General features: G+C 35.9%; 2 protein-coding genes across 2 annotated transcripts; one reads left to right on the top strand and one right to left on the bottom strand.

Annotated features, from left to right (window-relative positions):
- The first annotated feature begins 5,718 nt into the window (after positions 1–5,718).
- On the top strand, positions 5,719–12,095 carry LOC128198385 (cytochrome P450 4C1-like). Its single transcript, XM_052883616.1, has 8 exons — positions 5,719–5,772; positions 6,272–6,362; positions 6,764–6,949; positions 7,571–7,950; positions 8,265–8,333; positions 8,554–8,722; positions 9,456–9,635; positions 11,502–12,095. Exons 1-8 carry the CDS (start codon positions 5,719–5,721, stop codon positions 11,666–11,668), a joined length of 1,296 nt encoding a protein of 431 aa, XP_052739576.1. The 3' UTR covers positions 11,669–12,095.
- Positions 12,096–17,154: 5,059 nt separating this feature from the next.
- Positions 17,155–19,281, bottom strand: LOC112047464 (trypsin, alkaline C-like). Its single transcript, XM_052883400.1, has 3 exons — positions 19,129–19,281; positions 17,864–18,122; positions 17,155–17,486 (listed from the first exon to the last, which is right to left on the bottom strand). The coding sequence occupies exons 1-3, from the start codon at positions 19,224–19,226 to the stop codon at positions 17,166–17,168; spliced, it is 678 nt and encodes a 225-aa protein (XP_052739360.1). The 5' UTR covers positions 19,227–19,281; the 3' UTR covers positions 17,155–17,165.
- Positions 19,282–20,161: the final 880 nt, after the last annotated feature.

Here is a 20,161-nt window from a genome sequence, read left to right as displayed (position 1 = left end):
TTAATTATTTTTAATTTTATTTATTCTTTACTAGAGAAGTTACTCAATTTTTACAGCGATACTACTGTATGGATTAAAGAGGTCTAAGAGCAGACAAAGTCGCGGGCGTCCGTTAGTGTAATAATATTGTTAGAGAGGTCAAGGGTTAACTAAAAGACAGTGGTGACTGAGACGATACAAGTCAATTATAAAATATATGCATCTATGAAGTATACGTAATATAATAGACGTCCACATAGATAATAAAATCAAGTGATTGTAAAAGTTCGTCATTTAGTGCTCAATAGTTAACAAGGCAGTTATGTCTTCAGTGCTTACATTAATTTTATTATCAACAATTGTTTTGTTACTTTTATATTACCGATGCACGAAAAATGAGAGATTACTACTCAAGATACCTGGACCCAGATCATTCCCTCTTATTGGAAATTCATTTCATTTTTGGATGCCTACAAGTAAGTATAAACTATTATTTGTAATTTTACGTGTAGATTTTTACAAATGATATTTTTCATGCGTCCGATGACCATTGCAAAGTTCGAAGTACAATCCTATCCTACTAATATTTTAAACGCGAAAGTTTGTATGGATGTTTGTTACTCTTTAACGCCACACTGCTGAACCTGAAATTTGGAAAGGAAATACATTTTACTCTGGATTGACAGACTTTTCTACTTTTCATCCCGGAAAGCATCATGTTTCCGGTGGTTGTGGGCCCGAATCCGGTCATTGAAATCATTGTGAGGAAACCTTCATACCAGAGAATTTTCTTAATTCTCTGCGTGTGTGAAGTCTGCCAATCCGCATTGGGCCAGCGTGGTGGACTATTGGCCTAACGGTTAGGCCAATAGTCCACCACGCTATGCTATGCACGCTAACCCCTCTCAGAATGAAAGGGGTTAGGCCCTAACCCCTTTCATTCTGAGAGGAAACTCGAGCTCAGCAGTGAGCCGAATGTGGGTTGATAATGATGAACTGCTTCGTTAGATCCAGTAGTTAACCTATGTGGTTTAAGATAACGAGGTCATGAGTTCGAATCCTGGTCAGTTAATATGAGTTTTTCTTTCATCTAAGGAATTTTCAGTTATAATTCTCAGCCTGGAGTTGGGAAATTGGTGGTGTCCCGTGCCTCGGATATTCAGACTAATTACATAAAAACTAGTATCGCACCCAAAATTACGCAAAAATTGTCTGTTATTCTCTGAGAAAAAAGAGGTTAGATTTGGTATATACTTATAATAATACTATAAAGCTGAAGTTTGTTTGTGTTTGTTCGCTAATCTCAGGGACTACTGGTCCGATTAGAAAAAATATTTCAGTGTTAGATAGACCATCAGATAGATATTTATCTCAATAATATATATGATCATAAATATTATTGAGAGCTTAAAGTTTTTTCGGTTAAAGTTTTGCAAAAATCATGTATGACAGAATTTTCCCCCTTCTCTTTTAAGGTTAGCTCATATTATATATAACCTTTTTCATGCTAACTAAATTTGCTCTAAAATAATGCATTATTCATCACAAATATTTAATTTAATACAAAATTGCCCTTTACATCATTCGATTTAAATGAATATTTTAGAAGATATAGCAGTTTTAAAATAACATCACATCAAAGGGGTTGAAGTTAGCGTTAGCCCAAAGTAACTATTCAACGAGGACGCAGCCGCGGGCGGAAGTTAGTCTTATACTAAAGTAGAAGTATTTGCCTGTTTGGTATAACCATTCAACTACCACAAAAAGTTATATTTACGGAGCTTTTTAACCGACGAACACGATTAGAACTATGAAACATCGATTCTATAGATACAGTTTTTATAATCGCATTAGATCGTTGATCATATACTTTGACAGAAAAGTAACGTCTAACGAGAGAGGTCCTTATCTAATTAGTCTGAGCTCGGAAAGGACATCAGGCTGTCGGTCCTGTAGGCTTATAACTATCTTTGACGTATGCTAGTTGACATTATACGCAATTGAGATTCTATGTAAAAATGTCATCCAGTGCTTACCTACTTTGTGGATACACCACACAGTAGGTAAATGACATTTTGATAATTGATTTGATTTTCATTTTATTAGGTTGATAATAAAGACCAAGATAGTGAATAAGCCAGCTGGTCATTATTATAAACATCTGACACTTAGCCATTATTTTTAATGAATGTGTGGACTTAGGTATTTTTCCGAACCTAATGAAGCATGGCAAATTGATACCACTTTTTAAATCAGGAGACAAATCAGATCTTAATAATTATAGACCGATTACAATATTGCCAACACTTAGCAAGGTCTTTGAAAAAATCATATTAAATCAACTTTTATGTCATTTTAATTGAAATAACTTGTTTCATCCTGAATAGTATGGTTTTACAAAAGGTCGCAATACAACTGATGCAGGGGCTAAACTTTTAAAACTTTTATTTATGAAGCATGGGAAAGTTCTATGAATGCTATTGGTGTGTTCTGTGATCTGTCCAAGGCGTTCGATTGTGTTGACCATAACACTCTTTTACTCAAGTTAAGCCACTATGGCACAGGCATACGTTACTTATTTCTGCATATAGTCTCCAAAGAGTAAAAAAATCTTTTGTAGGTTTGGGTGTACTCTTCTATAAGAAGATCCCCAAGACTGTGATGGACCTGCCAATGCATAGCTTTAAGCAATGTGTTAAAAAACATTTACTTAGTCGAGGTTACTACAACATTGATGAGTTCCTTAAAGATAAAAGCGCTTGGAGGCCATTGGATCAGCTTCCACCTTCACACAGGAAATAAAACTATAAGAAATTGTAATTGTTATCAATTGTAAATTATAATACTGTATGACTTTTCAAAAGAGCAACTGTTGAGTTTCTTGCCGGTATCTTCTCAGCAGAACCTGCCTTCCGAACCGGTGGTAGAATCTTTACAAATAGTCAACTGACGTGTCAAAAGTGCTTGTAAACTGAGCCTACTTGAAATAAATGATTTTTGATTTGATTTGATTTGACAGTGATCATTAATGAAAGTGACATTATCACCCGTCAATCCTCATTGGAGCAGCGTGGAGGATCTTTATCAATTACTATGCTGTTCCAGTGCATCTGTGGGGCTTTAAGGCGATAATGTTAAATTCATTAACGATCACTATACAGGAAGAAATTTTTTTAAGTACGGATATTTTTATATTTTGTACATAAACAAAATTTAATGAACACGTATTTTTTCTTTTTTTTTTAACTCAAAAATAACAAAGTTATCGTTAGAGAAAGTTATTTACGTTTAAACAGAATTTGAGGGTCACCCTATCGCTGTACTAGGTAATAGGCAACTACAAAATCAGCTGGTAGGTAGGTTAGCGAGCGCCCGCGCCGAGGGCCGTTGACCTTTGTGCATTTATTTTATTTTTGTTTGATACCTATTATTTTTATAATAATTAAAGGTCGTCACTTTTGAGCTGAGTACCGATATTCCTTTCATACTTTATTGGGCTTAAGACCATCAATAACGCCTGAAGTGCATGCATAATAATAATAATAAAAACTATGAACTTTCGATTGAAATAATGAAATACAAATGATGATTATTATTACGCAAACTTTTGCATTAAAGGCGTATTTAAAAAATTGTAATCAGCATATTTACATTCATCAATGATATCTACTTACTAAGTTTGTTTTTGTTAATTTGAAAATTTTAATCACTGTATTTTAACAATTGTTCGAAATGAAGTCCATTCCTTTCAAGGCACAACCGAGCACGTTTTAATAAAATTTTCATTTAGTTTATTTAAAACACTTGTTCCTCACATTAGGCACTGCGGGGTTCAGGATTCCTTGGGCTCGTGGCCTAGGAACACTCACTCGTACATTGTGCAAGCTGCACGAAGGCATTCATTGCTGAGCAAATACACTCGCCCCATTTCGTAATAGTCGCGATTTGAAAATCCCGACATAGTAAATGCGCAAGCGACGGCAGATTGTCTGTCACTGGTCGCCCATCGGCAATTCGGTAGGCGTCCTCAGGGATTTTTCGATCCCCTCACCTCTGCCACCCCCGTCAGTCGAAGCCGAAGCAATATGCCTACGGCCGGTATTTCTTTGTCTGCGTCTTACAAAGTGCCGCCAGCATTTGCGCAGTTTGTTTGGTAATGTGTCCATTATTTTGTTATTTCTGAGACATAAATTGATAAAAAAAAATTACATAAAATGTATCGAACTGTTTGTAGATTTATGTTCTATTAATGATACTGAACCACGAAAAAAAATATCGGTACTAAAGTCCGAATCACCCTGTATACCTCAACCCATATTCGGCTCACTGCTGAGTCTCCTCTCAGAATGAGAGGGGTTAGGTCAATAGTCCACCACACTGGACCTATGTGGATTGTCAGACTTCACACACGTAGAGAATTGAGAAAATTCTCTGGTATACAGGTTTCCTCACAATGTTTTCAATGACCAGATTCGAACCCACACCCTCCGGAATCGGAAGCAGAGGTCATATCCACTGGACTATCACTTTCTACACGTTTGTTACGATCAGAACAGACGGATAAACGTGCTCTCCGAGGGACGGGGTACAATACCATCAACTGCTCAACTCCGGGCTGAGAATTTTAACTGAAAATCTCTTAGAAAAAGAAAAACTTAATATCTCATAGTCCGTCCCAGGATTCGAACACCGAACCTCGTAATGCAAAGCCACACAAGCTCCAAACTTTCCAAGGACCAACTTTCTTCTTACCCGACTGCAAGAAGGGTTATGTTTTTTGCGCATATCTTCTATGTATGTATGTTCGTATGTATGTAATATTCTATAAAACACATTTGCTCGTAAAGTATCGCTTATTTACCCAATTTCAATATCGTAATGTATCTCATTACGCAAATGTGCCTTTTTTAAATCTTGCAAAGAGTTTTTATGTCAAAAGTGCTCAACATTTTATGAATAAAATTAACTTAAAAAAATAAAGCATAATAAAAAAAACATTTAATTCTTTAATTTTAATAATTTTGACAAAAAATGTCAACCTCCGTATCAGAAATATAAAAATGTTATATTACTTTAATAGTAATACTGGCTGTTTTTGGTGCATTTGTCTAAAAAAACAAACGCTGGTGTGTGCACTTCGTTATCTGTGCAAAAATAACAAGCGCATAAAAATGTCATCATATGGAAAACAGGCAAAGATGCCAATTAATTTTCAGAAATTGTGTTAGAAGTGTGTGTGTTACTATAGCTCTCGCCAAGGCTCGGCTTCGGCTGTAATTTTCAACTTACCGCGCTTATATCATAATGTACTATTATTATTTCATATCTTCAAAATCGCTGAACGGATTTACGCAATTAAGATATTGTTAGATATGTCTTGATAACCCAAGTGTTCTTAGATAGGTAAAGTTAAATAAAAAAAATCAACACGACGACTGTGAGACGCTATAAACTCGAGGTGAAAAAAATTTTTTTTTTCGAATATTGCGGTATCAAATTTGATTTCAAAATTGTTTATCATGGCCATATTAAAAAACCTTACAGTTAGTAAAATGTTATTTATTACACAAAATACGCGAGGCGAATGACTATAATGCGAGCAGGTTAGGCAGTCGGGTTTTATATTTTTTTATTTATTGATTTTTTTGTTATTGAAAATTCTCTTTCAATATATTTGTTTCAGATAAACTATTTCTGTTTCTAAGGAAGATATACAAAATATACGGAGGTTTGATTCGAATGCACGCTGGAAACATTTGGTCCGTTGCCTTGTATAATCCAGAAGATATTGAGGTACATTGATTAAAAGGAGATGCCCGAGATTGGCCCATTTTTCAGAACGATACAGAAATTAAAATTGTACTGAAAATCTTATATATTTTACTAGATCCTCCATTAGAATAGAGTAAAAAGTAATCTAAGTTCTACTTTTGAGTTCTCCAAATTTATGGCAAATTTTCAGCTCTGTACCATTCGTGTAATTTGAGCCCTAGTTTGTAGGGAGTGTTGGAGAGTTTTAATGAAATATATATATATTATATGTAAATATATATTTTATAAATACATATATAAATACCCACTGTTTCAGTTAGGGCGTTACACAGGGAGGGATTGTTCCGCCTTTGTTGTTAGTTGACGTTAATATAAACCGAATCGATGACCAAACATTAAAAAGTATCAATGTAATTTTTTTAAAAGTACTTTTACATTAAATATTAGCTTTGACAATAAAGATAATTTACCAGTTTAAATGGAAACCACTGACTACTAACGAGTTAATACCATCTTACAGAAAGTGTTGTCGTCGCCTCACTACAATGATAAAGGGGGAGTCTACTCATTTCTTCGGCCGTGGCTAGGCCAAGGTCTTTTAACTAGTAATGGTAAAAAACCGACATTTTAAATAGAAATTAACCTACACAGCAATGGCTTGCTAATATTCTTGGAGCCTGTCAAAGTTTCGTGATTTTATAAAAGTTTGCTGTTAATTCATGCTTCTAACAATGTGGGTATCTGCATAAAATTTGGACAATCGTTGCTTTAGGAGGTAGCAAGCTTCTAAGTTCTAGATTCTACACACTCAATTGTTCAGATATAAAGCGTATTATAATTAGATAATTAAATTTATCTCCATGATTATAATGTTGAAATCAAGCTTTTATAAAATACCGAAGGTTTCACCATCACATCGCTCATTAAGTATTTATTATCAATCAAATAAATATAACAAGGCATAAGAACTAAATAAAATTGCTATATAAGCGTACCTAATTTAATTTCGCAGGCTCTAAATGGCACCAACGGCGCAAATTGTTGACCCCAGCTTTCCACTTTAACATTTTGAAAAAATATTATGAAACATTCACTGAACAAACGGAAGTTTTTTTGAAGAAAGTAGAAATGGAGGTCGACAACACACAGACAGACTTACTCCCCTTGATAAGTTCTACGACGCTACAAATCATGTGTGGTAGGTTAAGTTCATTTTACCACATACAAATGTACCTATCTTTGCAACGAGAAGATCCGCAGAAGAATTAAAGTCACCGACATAGATCAACGAGTAGCGAAGCAATGCAATGCAAAGCCTCGTCGGACCTCACACGAGGCAGATGTATTACAATATTTTAATTATTGAGGTCGTTCGTTGCTATTCCAGCAACTCGGGATTCCGCTACGTCTATCGGCTCTTCGAACTATGTTTCCCGTCACTTCAGCTTCGCTACTCGTTGATCTACGTCGGTGACTTTAATTCTTCTGCGGATCTTCTGATTATGAGGTCTTGCTATTTAACTCTGAGGTATTTCTTTCTTCTGACAAAATCTGAGAATCCTAGAATTAAGAATTTGATGTTGTTGACTTCTTACAGTGATCGTTACATATTCGAATGTTACATATCACTCAGTTCTCATTGTAATAACGTGGTACGTGAAAAGCTGTAATTCCTAGGAGGGAATACTTAGTTTTAGTTTTAGTATCGTGTAAATAACTGTATTTAAGCACATGAAAAATACACTTATTTAAAATCACAGATAGAGACACTATTAGATTATTTATTGATTACTAAAATTTATGTATTTTATTTTAACAGAAACAGCCATGGGAACATCAATGACTGAAGAAATCGAATCTGTTATGTCGAAATATCTAAATGCTATAGAAATCGTCGGGGAATCCGTAATACAAAGGATATGTAGAGCGTGGTTGCTTTATGAGCCGTTTTTCAATTTGTCAAAAATAGGACGCACGCAAAAAGCTGCGCTATCGGACTTGCACACATTTACAAATAAAATTATAAACGAAAGAAAACAATTTCTGATGAATATAAAATCGTATCGACAGGAAAATGATGAAATTATTAGCAACAAAAAAGGTAGATTGGCGATGCTAGATTTGCTGATTGAAAATGAAAAATTGGGAAACATTACCGTGGAAGGGATTAGAGAAGAGGTTGATACATTTATGTTTGAGGTATGGTACTAATTCTATTTATGTTTTACTAGCCGATATAATGACATTTTTATTTTGCTATTTTTAGGGTAGGGGTATGGTAGGGGTAGGGTGGGGGTAGGGTAGGGGTAGGGTAGAGTAGGGTTGGGGTAGGGTAGGGTACGGTAGGGTAGGGGTAGGGTAGGGAAGGAGTAGGGAAGGGGTAGGGTAAGGTGGGGCTAGGGTAGGGGCAGTTGAAAGTTTACATCGACTTTCACGCGGACGAAGTCGCGGGCGTCCGCTAGTTATTATGATAACTTCTTCTAAAATTAATTTTGATTATTTCATATTTTAAGGGCCATGACACCTCGGCTACGGCTTTAGCATTTCTACTAATGTTAATTGCTAACGAAACTGAAGTTCAAGTAAGTATATTAAAAAGTCTTGAGAAATTAAAATAAGCTCCTTATGAAAACGGAACAGAATTAAAAAAAGCTTTTAAATTGAATAACCTCTTTAGTAAGACATAAAGACAACATCTATCGGTAATATTACTAATATTTGATCCATTTATCTCTCAAGATTAAAGCACAAATCACACATAGAATAAGGTGTAATCAATCACTACACTCATAAAACTTTCAGAAAAAAATCTATCAGGAAATGCAAAATATTTTTGGAGAATCCCAACGTTCTGCTACAATGCAGGAACTAAGTGAAATGTCTTACTTAGAATGCTGTATAAAGGAATCCTTACGATTGTATCCCAGCGTGCCATTTATAGCGCGATATGTAACTGAAGAAATTAATTTAAGTAAGCACTTATTATTTATTAATTACTTTACTCTCATTTATATATTTCTCGTTTTCTAAGATTTTAAGCTTTTTTTAGTTGAAGCTTTTCGCTATAAGATAGACTGAAACAACCATCGGAACAATAATAGTTGATTCAACATTCCACATGGCGGTAATCTCGTGAGCAAGCTACAAGTATTTTGTTACTTTTTCCTTTTCGACTTTAACTAGATTATCGTCATGTGTAACAGTAATACTGGCAACAATATTTTTAATAACTCAATCCTTGAGTATTTTTACTTTAAATTAACCCGGACAAACAGAAAACAGACAGACAGACAAAAACATTAAAATAGTTTATATAATGATTTATTTATTTTGCTATCATCCGCGAAAAATCGACGAACCCATGCGACAACGTTACCCAGGTCCGACAAAATACTCTCTACGTACGTTTCACCCCGAAACCGGAGCATCCTCAGGAGATGTTGACTCTACAACGTGCAATTGCAAAATAAATAAATCATTATATAATCATGATGAACTTCCGCAAAGTAACGCCTGCTTCTATCCAATTAAAATAGGTGTTGAAACTTTTCATAGATTTCCACGCGTACGGAGTCGCGGACGTCCGATAGTATGAAATAATGTCACCGTTTTGGTATGAACAATAATCTCAATCAGTAGCAAATTAGAATAGAAGATGGCGGAAGTAGAAGAATAATAATTAGTAATAAAGATATCTATTGCAGGCGGCTACACGATACCAGCAAACACTAACTACAACATATTCATCTATGACTTGCATCGCCGCGCTGATATATACCCCGAACCAGAACGCTTCATCCCTGAGAGGTTTCTTCCAGAGAATTGTGCTAAGAGACACCGCTACGCCTATATACCCTTTAGCGCAGGACCTAGGATTTGCATTGGTGGGTATTTTTTTTTATAAGGAATAAGCTCGAGTTTTACCACGATATCTCCTGAAGGTATGTGTAGATGTCACTAAAGGTGGAACGCAATTGCCTAGAAGATGCACCTTAAATATACCCAAGTTGTAATACGTAATTAGGAAATGCTGATTTCAGGAGAAAGTTGCATTCCCTAGCCATGCGTCTAATAAACGAACGAACGAACTACGTACGGGTTCTCTTTCTACTCTCCAAAATATATTAGGATCTTGTCATTGAAAATGGCGTTTTGAAGAATGGCTAAGTTGATCTCAAATATTCTCTTTAGTCAGGAATTCTAATTTCAAATTTTTACAGCCATTTACATGTTTTTGTGTTCTGAAAACTCTAATTTATTTGTTTTCTCCTCTTATGGTTTTTACTTTGCGTCAATCGTCAAAAGAAAAAAATCAAAAGTTTACAAAATGGAAAACTTGAAATATCGCATTATTTACGAATACGAGTTCCATCATGGCACCAGTGCTGCAGAAATGGCTCAAAGGATTATTGACGTGTATGGCGATGGTGTCACAATAGAAATCATAGTAAGTTTTTGGTTCCAATGATGGAAATTTTGATCTCCTGTACAATCCTCGTGGACGACCGGAGACTAAATGAAGAATTGAAGACTATTGTGGAAGCGGATCCATCGCAAACCACGTCCAAGCAAGCTGCAGGCTGCGGTGTTAGTGATAAAACTGTTTGAATCCACATGAAGCAAATTAGGAAGGTGAAAAAGCTTCAAAGTAGGGTACCTCATGAATTGAGTACAGTAAACCGACATACGCTCGTCGAATATTGGGTTACATTATTCAACCAGCACAATTATGAAGGGATTTGAAATCAAATCACTACCTGTGATGAAAAGTGTACGTTCAGAAACTCAAAAAAAAATTATTTGTGAGCGTTTGGGGAACTAGTGCCGGTGTAGTTCACTACAGCTTTCTTAAATCTAGCCTGACAATTACGGCAGAAGTATATTGTCGGCAACTGTAAACCATGATGGAAAAGCTAGCTGCTTACCGAGGTTTGTCATCTGTGAATGGTCTAGCGTTGTCCTGAAGTACCAGTGGTATGCCAGTGCTGCTTCAGGCCAATGCTAGACCACACACCGCACAATAGACAGCTACCAAATTTATTACTCCCCGGGCCTTGCTCCTGAATGATGGTAATCCAACAGATCACCATTTTTTTCGAGATTGGGATAATTTCTTGGAAGGGAAAAACTCAACTCCCATGAGGCAGTCCAAAGCGCCTTCAAAGATTTTATTGATTTCCGTCGGAAAGGTTTTTTTAGTAAAGGGATCAATGAATTACCTTTAAAATGGCAAAAGTGCAATAGTAATGGTACATACTTTGATTAAATAAATATAATTTATTAAAATAAAATCGATTTTATGTTCGTCCCTTACAAAACGCCAATTTTATTTCCTACATCCTAATATTTTAGCCACCTTCCTGCGATGACCATGGCTTTGATGTTTTGTCAGAAGGGGTGAATCCTGATAACAATAGGGTAGTTGCCTCATATCAAAGGACATGTCCTAAATTTGTACTGGGCCTGGGCTGGGCCTTTATTCACCTCAATGACACCCCACTATGAAAGCAATTATAAAGACGTATTCACGTCAAAAATTCTAAAAGGAAATACATTTCAGAACAATTTTTATATTATAACTACCACAGAACAGAGATCGCTAAAAGCTAACGCTTTGAAAGCAATCATTTTGAATGTACTTATAAGGAGGGGAAAGACTAAATAAGAATGGGTTTCAATAGCAGGTAAACACTGTGCTGGCCGCTCTGGAGGACAAGATGATAATTTTATTGTATTTATTTTAATTTCAGGTCAAAAATTTGCGATGCTGGAAATGAAGAGTCTAGTATCAAGTTTGTTGAGAAGATTTCGTTTGGAAGCTGTCACGAAACCATCCGACTTACAATTCAGAACTGATCTAATATTACGTACTGATAATCAACCGATATACGTACGCTTTTGTAACAGAACAAGTTGAGAAGTTTTACATTTTATAAATGTCTAATAATATAATATATATCTATAACTAACGACCCGCAATGCTGCACCGCAAACACTACGTCCCACAATTTTTAAATCTTTAATTTCTTCGAAAATATTTATTTAAATCATATGCTGTAAAGGGTCTTATAGATCTATATTAAATCAACAATTATTATATTGGATAAGGATTAATGCTGTATTGGTTAAAATCGCCTCGAAAATTAGCCATTTCTTTTCGTAAAAAGTAAATGTACAAAAAAATGTTATTTCCATAACAGATAGAAATAAACAATCGCGAAGTTTTCTGTAGACCTTTTTAATTTTTAATGTGGTTTTTAATGTGTATAATACTAAATACATTATTTTGATAAATCTTGTAGGTTTCAGCCTGCGTTTTCAATGTTAGCGGAAAAAATTAATTATTTACGACATCACATTAGAAACCTCAAAAATAACAGTATTTTTCCACGATTTAATTAATGTTATTATAAATATAAGCCTTTCCCTTCAATCACTCTATTTATTAAAAAAAATACCTCATCAAAATCCGTTGTGTAATTTTAAAGATTTAAGCTTACATAAGGATATAGCGACAGAGAAAGCGACTTTGTATTATATGTAGTGATTACATCCTAAAACTATAGATAGTTTTGTAATTTCATTGGTTATTTATGATGTTAATTAAATCAGCAAGGTTACTTAAGGTTAATTTTTAACAATTGGTATATAATGTGTTATAATCTGTTCATATTTATTTCAAATGTCTATAAATATCCATTTTGTTTCGACTTCTTTGACTATCAACATCAACTATTCAACATCTTGTTTACTTTGTTCTAATCTTACTTTGCAAGATACTGTATTTCAGAATTACTACGTGATACTGGAATGCAGTAACTGACAAGTGATAACTTATTCACTTTTCTTGGTTGGATGATTATGGAGGTGTTTTTTCTCATCCGTTGTTTGGTATTATTTTCCTTAATTTTATTAATATTATACAGCTGTTATTTCGGTATGCTTGTAGATTTTTTTATTCCATAACATCTGAAAACAGAAAAACTGTTGTTAAGTAATAATAGATTATATTGTATTATAATATACCATAACTACTCGAATTTATATAATACTGTATACAATAATAAATTGTATTACAAGAAAGAGTAACCCTTTATCAAATACTATAACTAACGATATTTATGTAAGAAATAATTGGTAGCAATACCTTCAGAGCTTTTCTAAATTTTGTTGACATTAAGCTAAACAGTATTGGGTTTAGGACGATACTGAACCAGCTATTCACTAGCACAAGCTTGTAGCCAATACCCCAAAACTGCAAATAAAACATTTTTATTATATGTATAATAATTTATTATATGTATAATAATTTATTATGTGTATTGCAATAGGCTAGTAGACATTTTAAGGGCCCCGTAGTGCACAAGGAACCCTTATAGTTTCGCTATGTCTGTCTGTCCGTCCGTCCGTCCATCCGTCCGATTGCAATCCAACGTAGCATTTCAAATCCGTGTCTCGTCCGAAGCATGTACACGACACGCTTCTGGCGCGACCATTTCAAATATAAACCATCCCTTGTTATCTTTTCATTGCTAGTGAAGAACATTCGCAACGAGTCTCAGACCAATCATTGTATAGGACCTGCCTCACTAGACGTTACTTTTCTGTCATAGTAAAAAGCTCCCTAAAAACACCTTTTTGTGTAATTGAATTGTGTACGGGCAAAAACTTTTAGTTTAGAATAAGATATATACAAAATCTAAGCTCGTTTTCTTCAGAAAATGACAGACAATTTTGTTCATGACTATGAGTACGATACAGGTCCTTTTATAATTGGTCTGAGCAACGAGTAGTATGCTAATGAATACTAAAGGGTAGACGTACCTTGTCCAATTGCATTAGTAGTTGCATGTCGAAAGAAAAAATAAGTATGCGAAAGATAAAGAACGGCAGCCAGCAGATAAGAAACGATAGCGTCATCGCTACTGAAAACAATAAACGAAGTATTACATATAGTCGCAATGACCACGCATATCTTTTCGGATAAAATAAATAAACTGACGTCGATGATCCTATTGCAAATGTCGTTATCTTCAGTCATCAGAAAATGTAGGATTCTAATTTCAAAATAAAGTAACACCTACGATTGGAATACGCATGTTAGCTACGCAGCAGTTAGAATATGCAGTTACGCTAGCAGTTAGAATACGCAGTTACGCGCTGTATATAATTTTATAACACATTTGCTCGGAAAGTATCTCTTATTTAAACAATTTCAATATTGTAATGTATCTCATTACGCACATGTACCGTAATGTAAAGAAAAATGCACATGTGCCGTAATGTAATATAAAACCTTTATCATCCGTATAATAACGAACGGTACTTTTATTAGGTAATCTTGGCATAGAGTTTTTATTTCAGAAAAGTCAACATTTTATAAATAAAATTAACTTTGTGAGATAAAATATAATAAAAAAACATTTAATTCTTTAATTTTAATAATTTTGACAATAAATGTCAACCATTTATCTGTATCAGAAACACAAAAATATTAATTTACTTTATTCGTAATACTGGCTGTTTTTCTTGCATTTGTCAAAAAAAACGCTGGTGTGCGCACTTCGTTATCTGTGTAAAAGTGACAAGCGTATCAAAATGTCATCAATAAGGAAAACAGGCAAAGATGCAAATTCATTTTCAAAGTGTGTTTCGCGTATACGTGCGCTTTGATAATTACAGCCTCTGCTCCTTAATATAGCTCTCGCCAAGGCTCGAGCTTGCTCAAATATCGCCTCGGCTGTAATTTTCATCTTACCGCACTTATATCATAATGCACTATTATAACACATTTGCTCGTAAAGTAGTAGTCTCATTACGCACATATGCCGTAATGTAAAGTAAAATGCATCTCGGCTGTAATTTTCAACTTACCGCTCTTATATCATAATGTACTATAAATTAGAGACTATTTAATACTAACATGCCTAGTCGAAACAGCTTACATTAATTAGTTAGCTAGCTCGTTACGTTCATAATTTTGACTGTCTTGCCATGAAAATAACTTGCACAAAATTTGAACAGTATGGTCATGATTAAATATTTTGCTCGTAATATTATTACTTGTCTATTTATTTGTATGAAAGCACCGGAAGCAAGTAGGAAATAGACCAGTTTTGTAATTGGTCCTACAATGTGAAATATTATTTGTTTTATAAAATAAACTTACCAGTCAGTTTATTGACTTTACTCCTGTTATCCCGATGATTGAATATTTGTCTATTTGAATTCGATTTCTCTGTGTTGTTTACCTTTAAGGCGATCATCGTGTAAACGTACAGTAAGATCCCCAAGGGCACCACAAAAGTAACAAAGGCCAAAACTCCGTTTACCACTCTGGAAAATGGACTTGGCACTGTGAAACACACCGAGATGTGGTTGGTTCTAATCAGTTCCACAGTAAAAACTTCAGGAGTCGTCTCCAAGATTGCTATTATCCATATTATTGTTATTACCTTCATCACTCTTTTCCAAGGTGATCCCTTTAGCATCATGGGGTGCCATATCGCTATGTACCTCTCTATTGCTAGCGCAGTCATAACCAGAATACTGTTATTCCATAAAACTATCACAAAAAAGAAGTGTATCTTGCAAGCGATATTTCCAAACAAGTATGATTCCGCCAGAAACAAATAGACTTCGAGAAAAATCGCAAACGATACTACTGCGTCTGATACAGCCATGTTGAAGATGTAAAAATTGGTTGCGGTGTGCATGCTTCTGTCTTTGTAGATAACGATACACGTCAGTAGGTTGCCGATTATGCCTACCACAAATATTGTTAATAGCACAGCTGAAATGGTAACTTGTACCCAAACAGGATCGCGTACGATAACTTTCTTCAAGAATAAAGTCCATAACATCAAGTTATCCTCAACTGGGATGTTCGTCAGATTCATATTTAAGAACTCACAATTTTAAAAATGGAATATCATAAAAGCATTTACACTGAAAGTGTCTTCACGTTCGCTGCGCTGACTTTAGTGTTGGTCAATGTTTGTCTTCAACGTAACAGCCAGTTTAATCGTGTTTGCAGAATAAACTATTAAATAGATTAAACTTCCTGAAAAATTCCACTGTTTGCTTGGCAATTAACTAAAGTGTATAGATAGATATCTAATTAAGTACTCATCTAGTAATTGAATAGAAAAGGGTAGCTATATAAAATCTCATAGGATTGTTGGTTGTTGTGATCATAACAGTCAGATATTTTTTGTAATGTATAAACATCGTGTTTTCTAGTTATGAATAGATATTATAATGGCCCTTTCTTTCTAATTTCATCAGATGAAATAGCCTTTTAGGTATATAACCAATGCAATCCCAGCACATGTCGTGGCAGTAAATCTCTAGTAGCCTGTGCCAGATCTTCGTCATTTCATAAAAGATTAAAACTTGCCAACCCTTGCTAACCTGTTAATTGATAGGAAAGCTTTATCACTACAAAACAACGCACAGGCCCTGAACATTTTTTTTCGCTGGGAAAACCTCCCGAAGGTGACACGGAAGAGACTACACGGCGCGCCTATGGGGGTATTTGGTTCTCGCCGATCAGGGGACCAGAATACCACCTAAAACCCAGCGCAACCCTCCGCGACTTAGAATAAGCAACAACGGATGGACTGAGATATACCACGCTGTCGCTTCGACGTTATCCCTATTAGCTTAGAGAACAGAACAAACCAAAAAATAAAAACACCGAAATCAAGTAAGAAAAAAAAGAAAACTGTCCACCTCCCGTAGTTCTTCTTCGTATCGACGGTGCATCTGCTGCCAACTCTCTCAATTGCTCCGCTGCCTCTTTAAGCTCCATTACCTCTTCGCAATACAAGGTCATTACTTGCCACTTTGACTCTCAATGACCTCAGCAGAGTTTCTCAACAGGTCAAGAGGTGGGCCCGAAAATGAACATGACTAAAACGAAAATGAAGTGTAATGCTCATGTATCGCTCCACCCAGTTATAGTTGAGAAAGTTGCACTCGAAATTGTAGACGAATACATACACCTAGGACATATGGTCCAGTTAGGTATGCCCAATTTCGAGAAAGAGGTGAACCGCCGAATCCAACTTGGATGGATCGCATTCGGGAAATCTTCTGCAGAAATAAAGAAAGTGTAACGATAATTTTAATAATTTACTCCCGTACTTGCAATTTAAGGAAATTGTATTGATTGGGATCTATAACGAATTTCAGAGTTCAGTAGGGGCTGCAAAAATACAATAGCCTACTGGTGGTAAATTTGTAAATCTGCCATTGCTCACTTATGTGTTTTTTCAAACGAAACGATAATACCTAGTGGATCAATATCAGGTAAATGAGGTGAATTAAATGGGGTATAGGGGTAATATTAAAAAGAAGTATATTTTTTCTTGTAATTTCATTTATTGCTCTGTATTAGTAAACTACTACAGTTATGATACAGAAACTATCCAATTACTATAATGTGGCACTCTGGTGTTAACTGTTGGGTAGTAGGGATGGCCACATGCATAGTTCCAGCCAATAACTCCGACCAGAATATCGCGTTGGTGTACGACGGGGCCGCCGTAGTCGAATTCACAAGAGCCCCGACCTCCGACGTCGAGCAGACCAGTGCACAGGTCTCCAGGCCACACGGGGGGGAAGTGGCCGAAGCCTGGTCGGGCCCTGAGCTCCGCATGGCGCCTGGTGCAGAGGTCATGGTTTACAACGCGGGTATCTGCGTGCCTTAGTTGCTGTGATAGACCGCTACCCTGTAAACAAGTTATTTAATATTATCGTCGTCATCAACCCATATTCGGCTCACTGCTGAGCTCGAGTTTACTCTCAGAATGAGAGGGATAAGGCCAATAGTCTACCACGCTGGCCCAATGCGGATTGGCAGATTCATACACGCAGAGAATTAAGATAATTATCTGGTATGCAGGTTTCCTTACGATGTTTTCCTTCACCGATTGAGACACGTGATATTTAATTTCTTAAAATGCACACAACTGAAAAGTTGGAGGTGTATGGCCCGGACCGGATTCGAACCCACACACTCCGGTATCTAAAAATACCATCCGTGCGAAATCTATAATAGTACTAGTTTAATTATCTATAAAAAAATAGTGTTTATGTAGGTACATACTCCATATAGACCCCATCCTGCAACGTAAACATGTAGATTGTCGGGGAGTGCATAGTTTGCTCCTGCGATACGGGCAGGACGGATGTTGTTGGAAATCGGAGCGGGAGACACGAGCTTCAAAACCAAAATGTTGCCGTCACGCAGCTGCCAGTGATAGTTCGGGTGCGGGGTCATTCGAGCGGTGTTGATCGTAACACCGCCGCTGGTTGCAGAGTTGCTACCTAGGCGCGTTCTCCAAAGGTGAATGTCAGGAGCTCCACTGTAAATAAAACAAGTGTGTAAAACCACACGACTGAAAAAACTCCTTTTAAAAATTAAAAATAAAGCGCCATTTATGAACCTCGGGCATCGATATAAATCGTTAGATGGGCCCCTCCATACTAAAGAACGCAGATTTTATGTCATTACCCAAATACGTGCACGCACATCTTAACGTACGTAACAAGCGCACGCTGTGGGTGGACGTGGATTTAAAAAAATATTTACTGTTTCTTTTTTATTTTAATCCCTTAACTATGCCTTCGTGTTCAATATGGAAGTGTAAAAACAAAAACCACAACATGATTGAAGAGAAATGTGTTACGAGTGATGACGTACTCAATGTGCGAAACCAATGACAATTCCGCGACGCTTTGAGGCCCATCTAACGATCTACGATCGATGGCCTCGGGCATAACTGCATCGCAATCGCATCAACAACAATTCTTGAAGTGAAAAAGGGATTTTTTCAAAATTATCTGCCAATGCTATCTACTGGTGGTTAGTATACCTCTACAGGCATAGTGAACACTGTTTCACTATGCCTGTAGAGGGGTGGAAAAACACTACGCTTCCAACTGCGGGGTCGGCCAGCACCATGGGACCCCAACGTCCAACGGTTCTTCAAACTTGCCCCCCCATTGCCAACATTCAGCTTCGCGATTCGTTGAGCTAATTTGGTAAATTTGATTCTTTTCAAGATCTCCTCATTTCTGATTCGATCACGCAGAGATACTCCCATCATAGATGGGAGTATCTCTGCGTGATCGAATCAGTCATCCGCTGTGCCTTTTTAGAAAGCCCATAGTTTGCGACCAATAGATTTCACCATTTAACATAGAAACTTCTTATTAAACAACTCTATTTCATGATGATTTCAGGCGTTTGCAAACAACCAATGCCAGTCAGTGAAATACGCGATAACAAAGACAACGGACAGTCAAAATCAATCAATAAAATATACATTTGCAAATCTATTACGTCATATGAATGGAATGTATACATACACACAAGAAGCAGATCCCACCACGGCTGTGGTAGTGATGAGAGTACCGCCGCAGCCTGCGCGCCATACCCCCCCAAAATTTAAATTCATGTTGGCCATAAAGGGGTAAGTGGCGATGTTCGTAATGGATCCACCGACGATGCGCTCATTTTGTTGCGGCTTTCCTGTTAGAACAATTCTTATTAAATACGTTTTCATGTTTTTTTTAATATTAAAATCCATTTTAGTATTATAATATTATATCATTTTTCTTGTAATTACGTAAGATGCTAAGCTGCAGTGGAGCCTACATATAAATAATCTATTGAACAGACTATAAGCGGTAAAAAAAATTTCATATGACTTATATAAACACTGCTAGACAAGTGTACTTTAACTACTTTTATAACACATTTGCTCGTAAAGTATCTCTTATTTCACCAATTTCAATATCGTAATGTATCTCATTACGCACATGTGCCGTAATGTAAAGTAAAATGCACATGTGCCGTAATGCAATATAAAACCTTTATGATCCGTCTAAAAACGAACGGTACTTTTTTAGATCTTGGCAAAGACTTTTTATGTCAGAAAAATGCTCAACATTTTATGAATAAAATTAACTTTGTGAGATGAAAATAATATAATAAAAAAACATTTAATTCTTTCATTTTAATAATTTATATATTATATGTATCAGAAAACAATATTTTTGTGCATTTGCCTAAAAACCCACAGGCACTTCGCTATCTGTGCAAAAGTGACAAGCGTATTAAAATGTCATCATATGGAAAACAGGCAAAGATCATTAATTTTTAGAAAGTGTGTTTTCTCGCAAATGTGTAATAAAACGTCGTATGACATACGTGCGCTTTGATAATTACAGCCTCTGTTTCCTAATTATAGCTCTCGCCTTCGGCTCGAGCTGCAATATCGCCTCTGCTATAATTTTCAACTTGACGCACTTATAACATAATGTACTATTACAGCATTATGTTATATGGTATATTACTATGGGGTAATGCTACTTATATTGATATTTACACTGCAAATGA

The sequence above is a fragment of the Bicyclus anynana genome, chromosome 9, assembly GCF_947172395.1.
Source record: "Bicyclus anynana chromosome 9, ilBicAnyn1.1, whole genome shotgun sequence".
Lineage (NCBI taxonomy): Eukaryota > Metazoa > Arthropoda > Insecta > Lepidoptera > Nymphalidae > Bicyclus > Bicyclus anynana.
The sequence above is the reverse complement of the archived record's forward strand: the minus strand, read 5'-3'. Positions and strand labels throughout refer to the sequence as shown.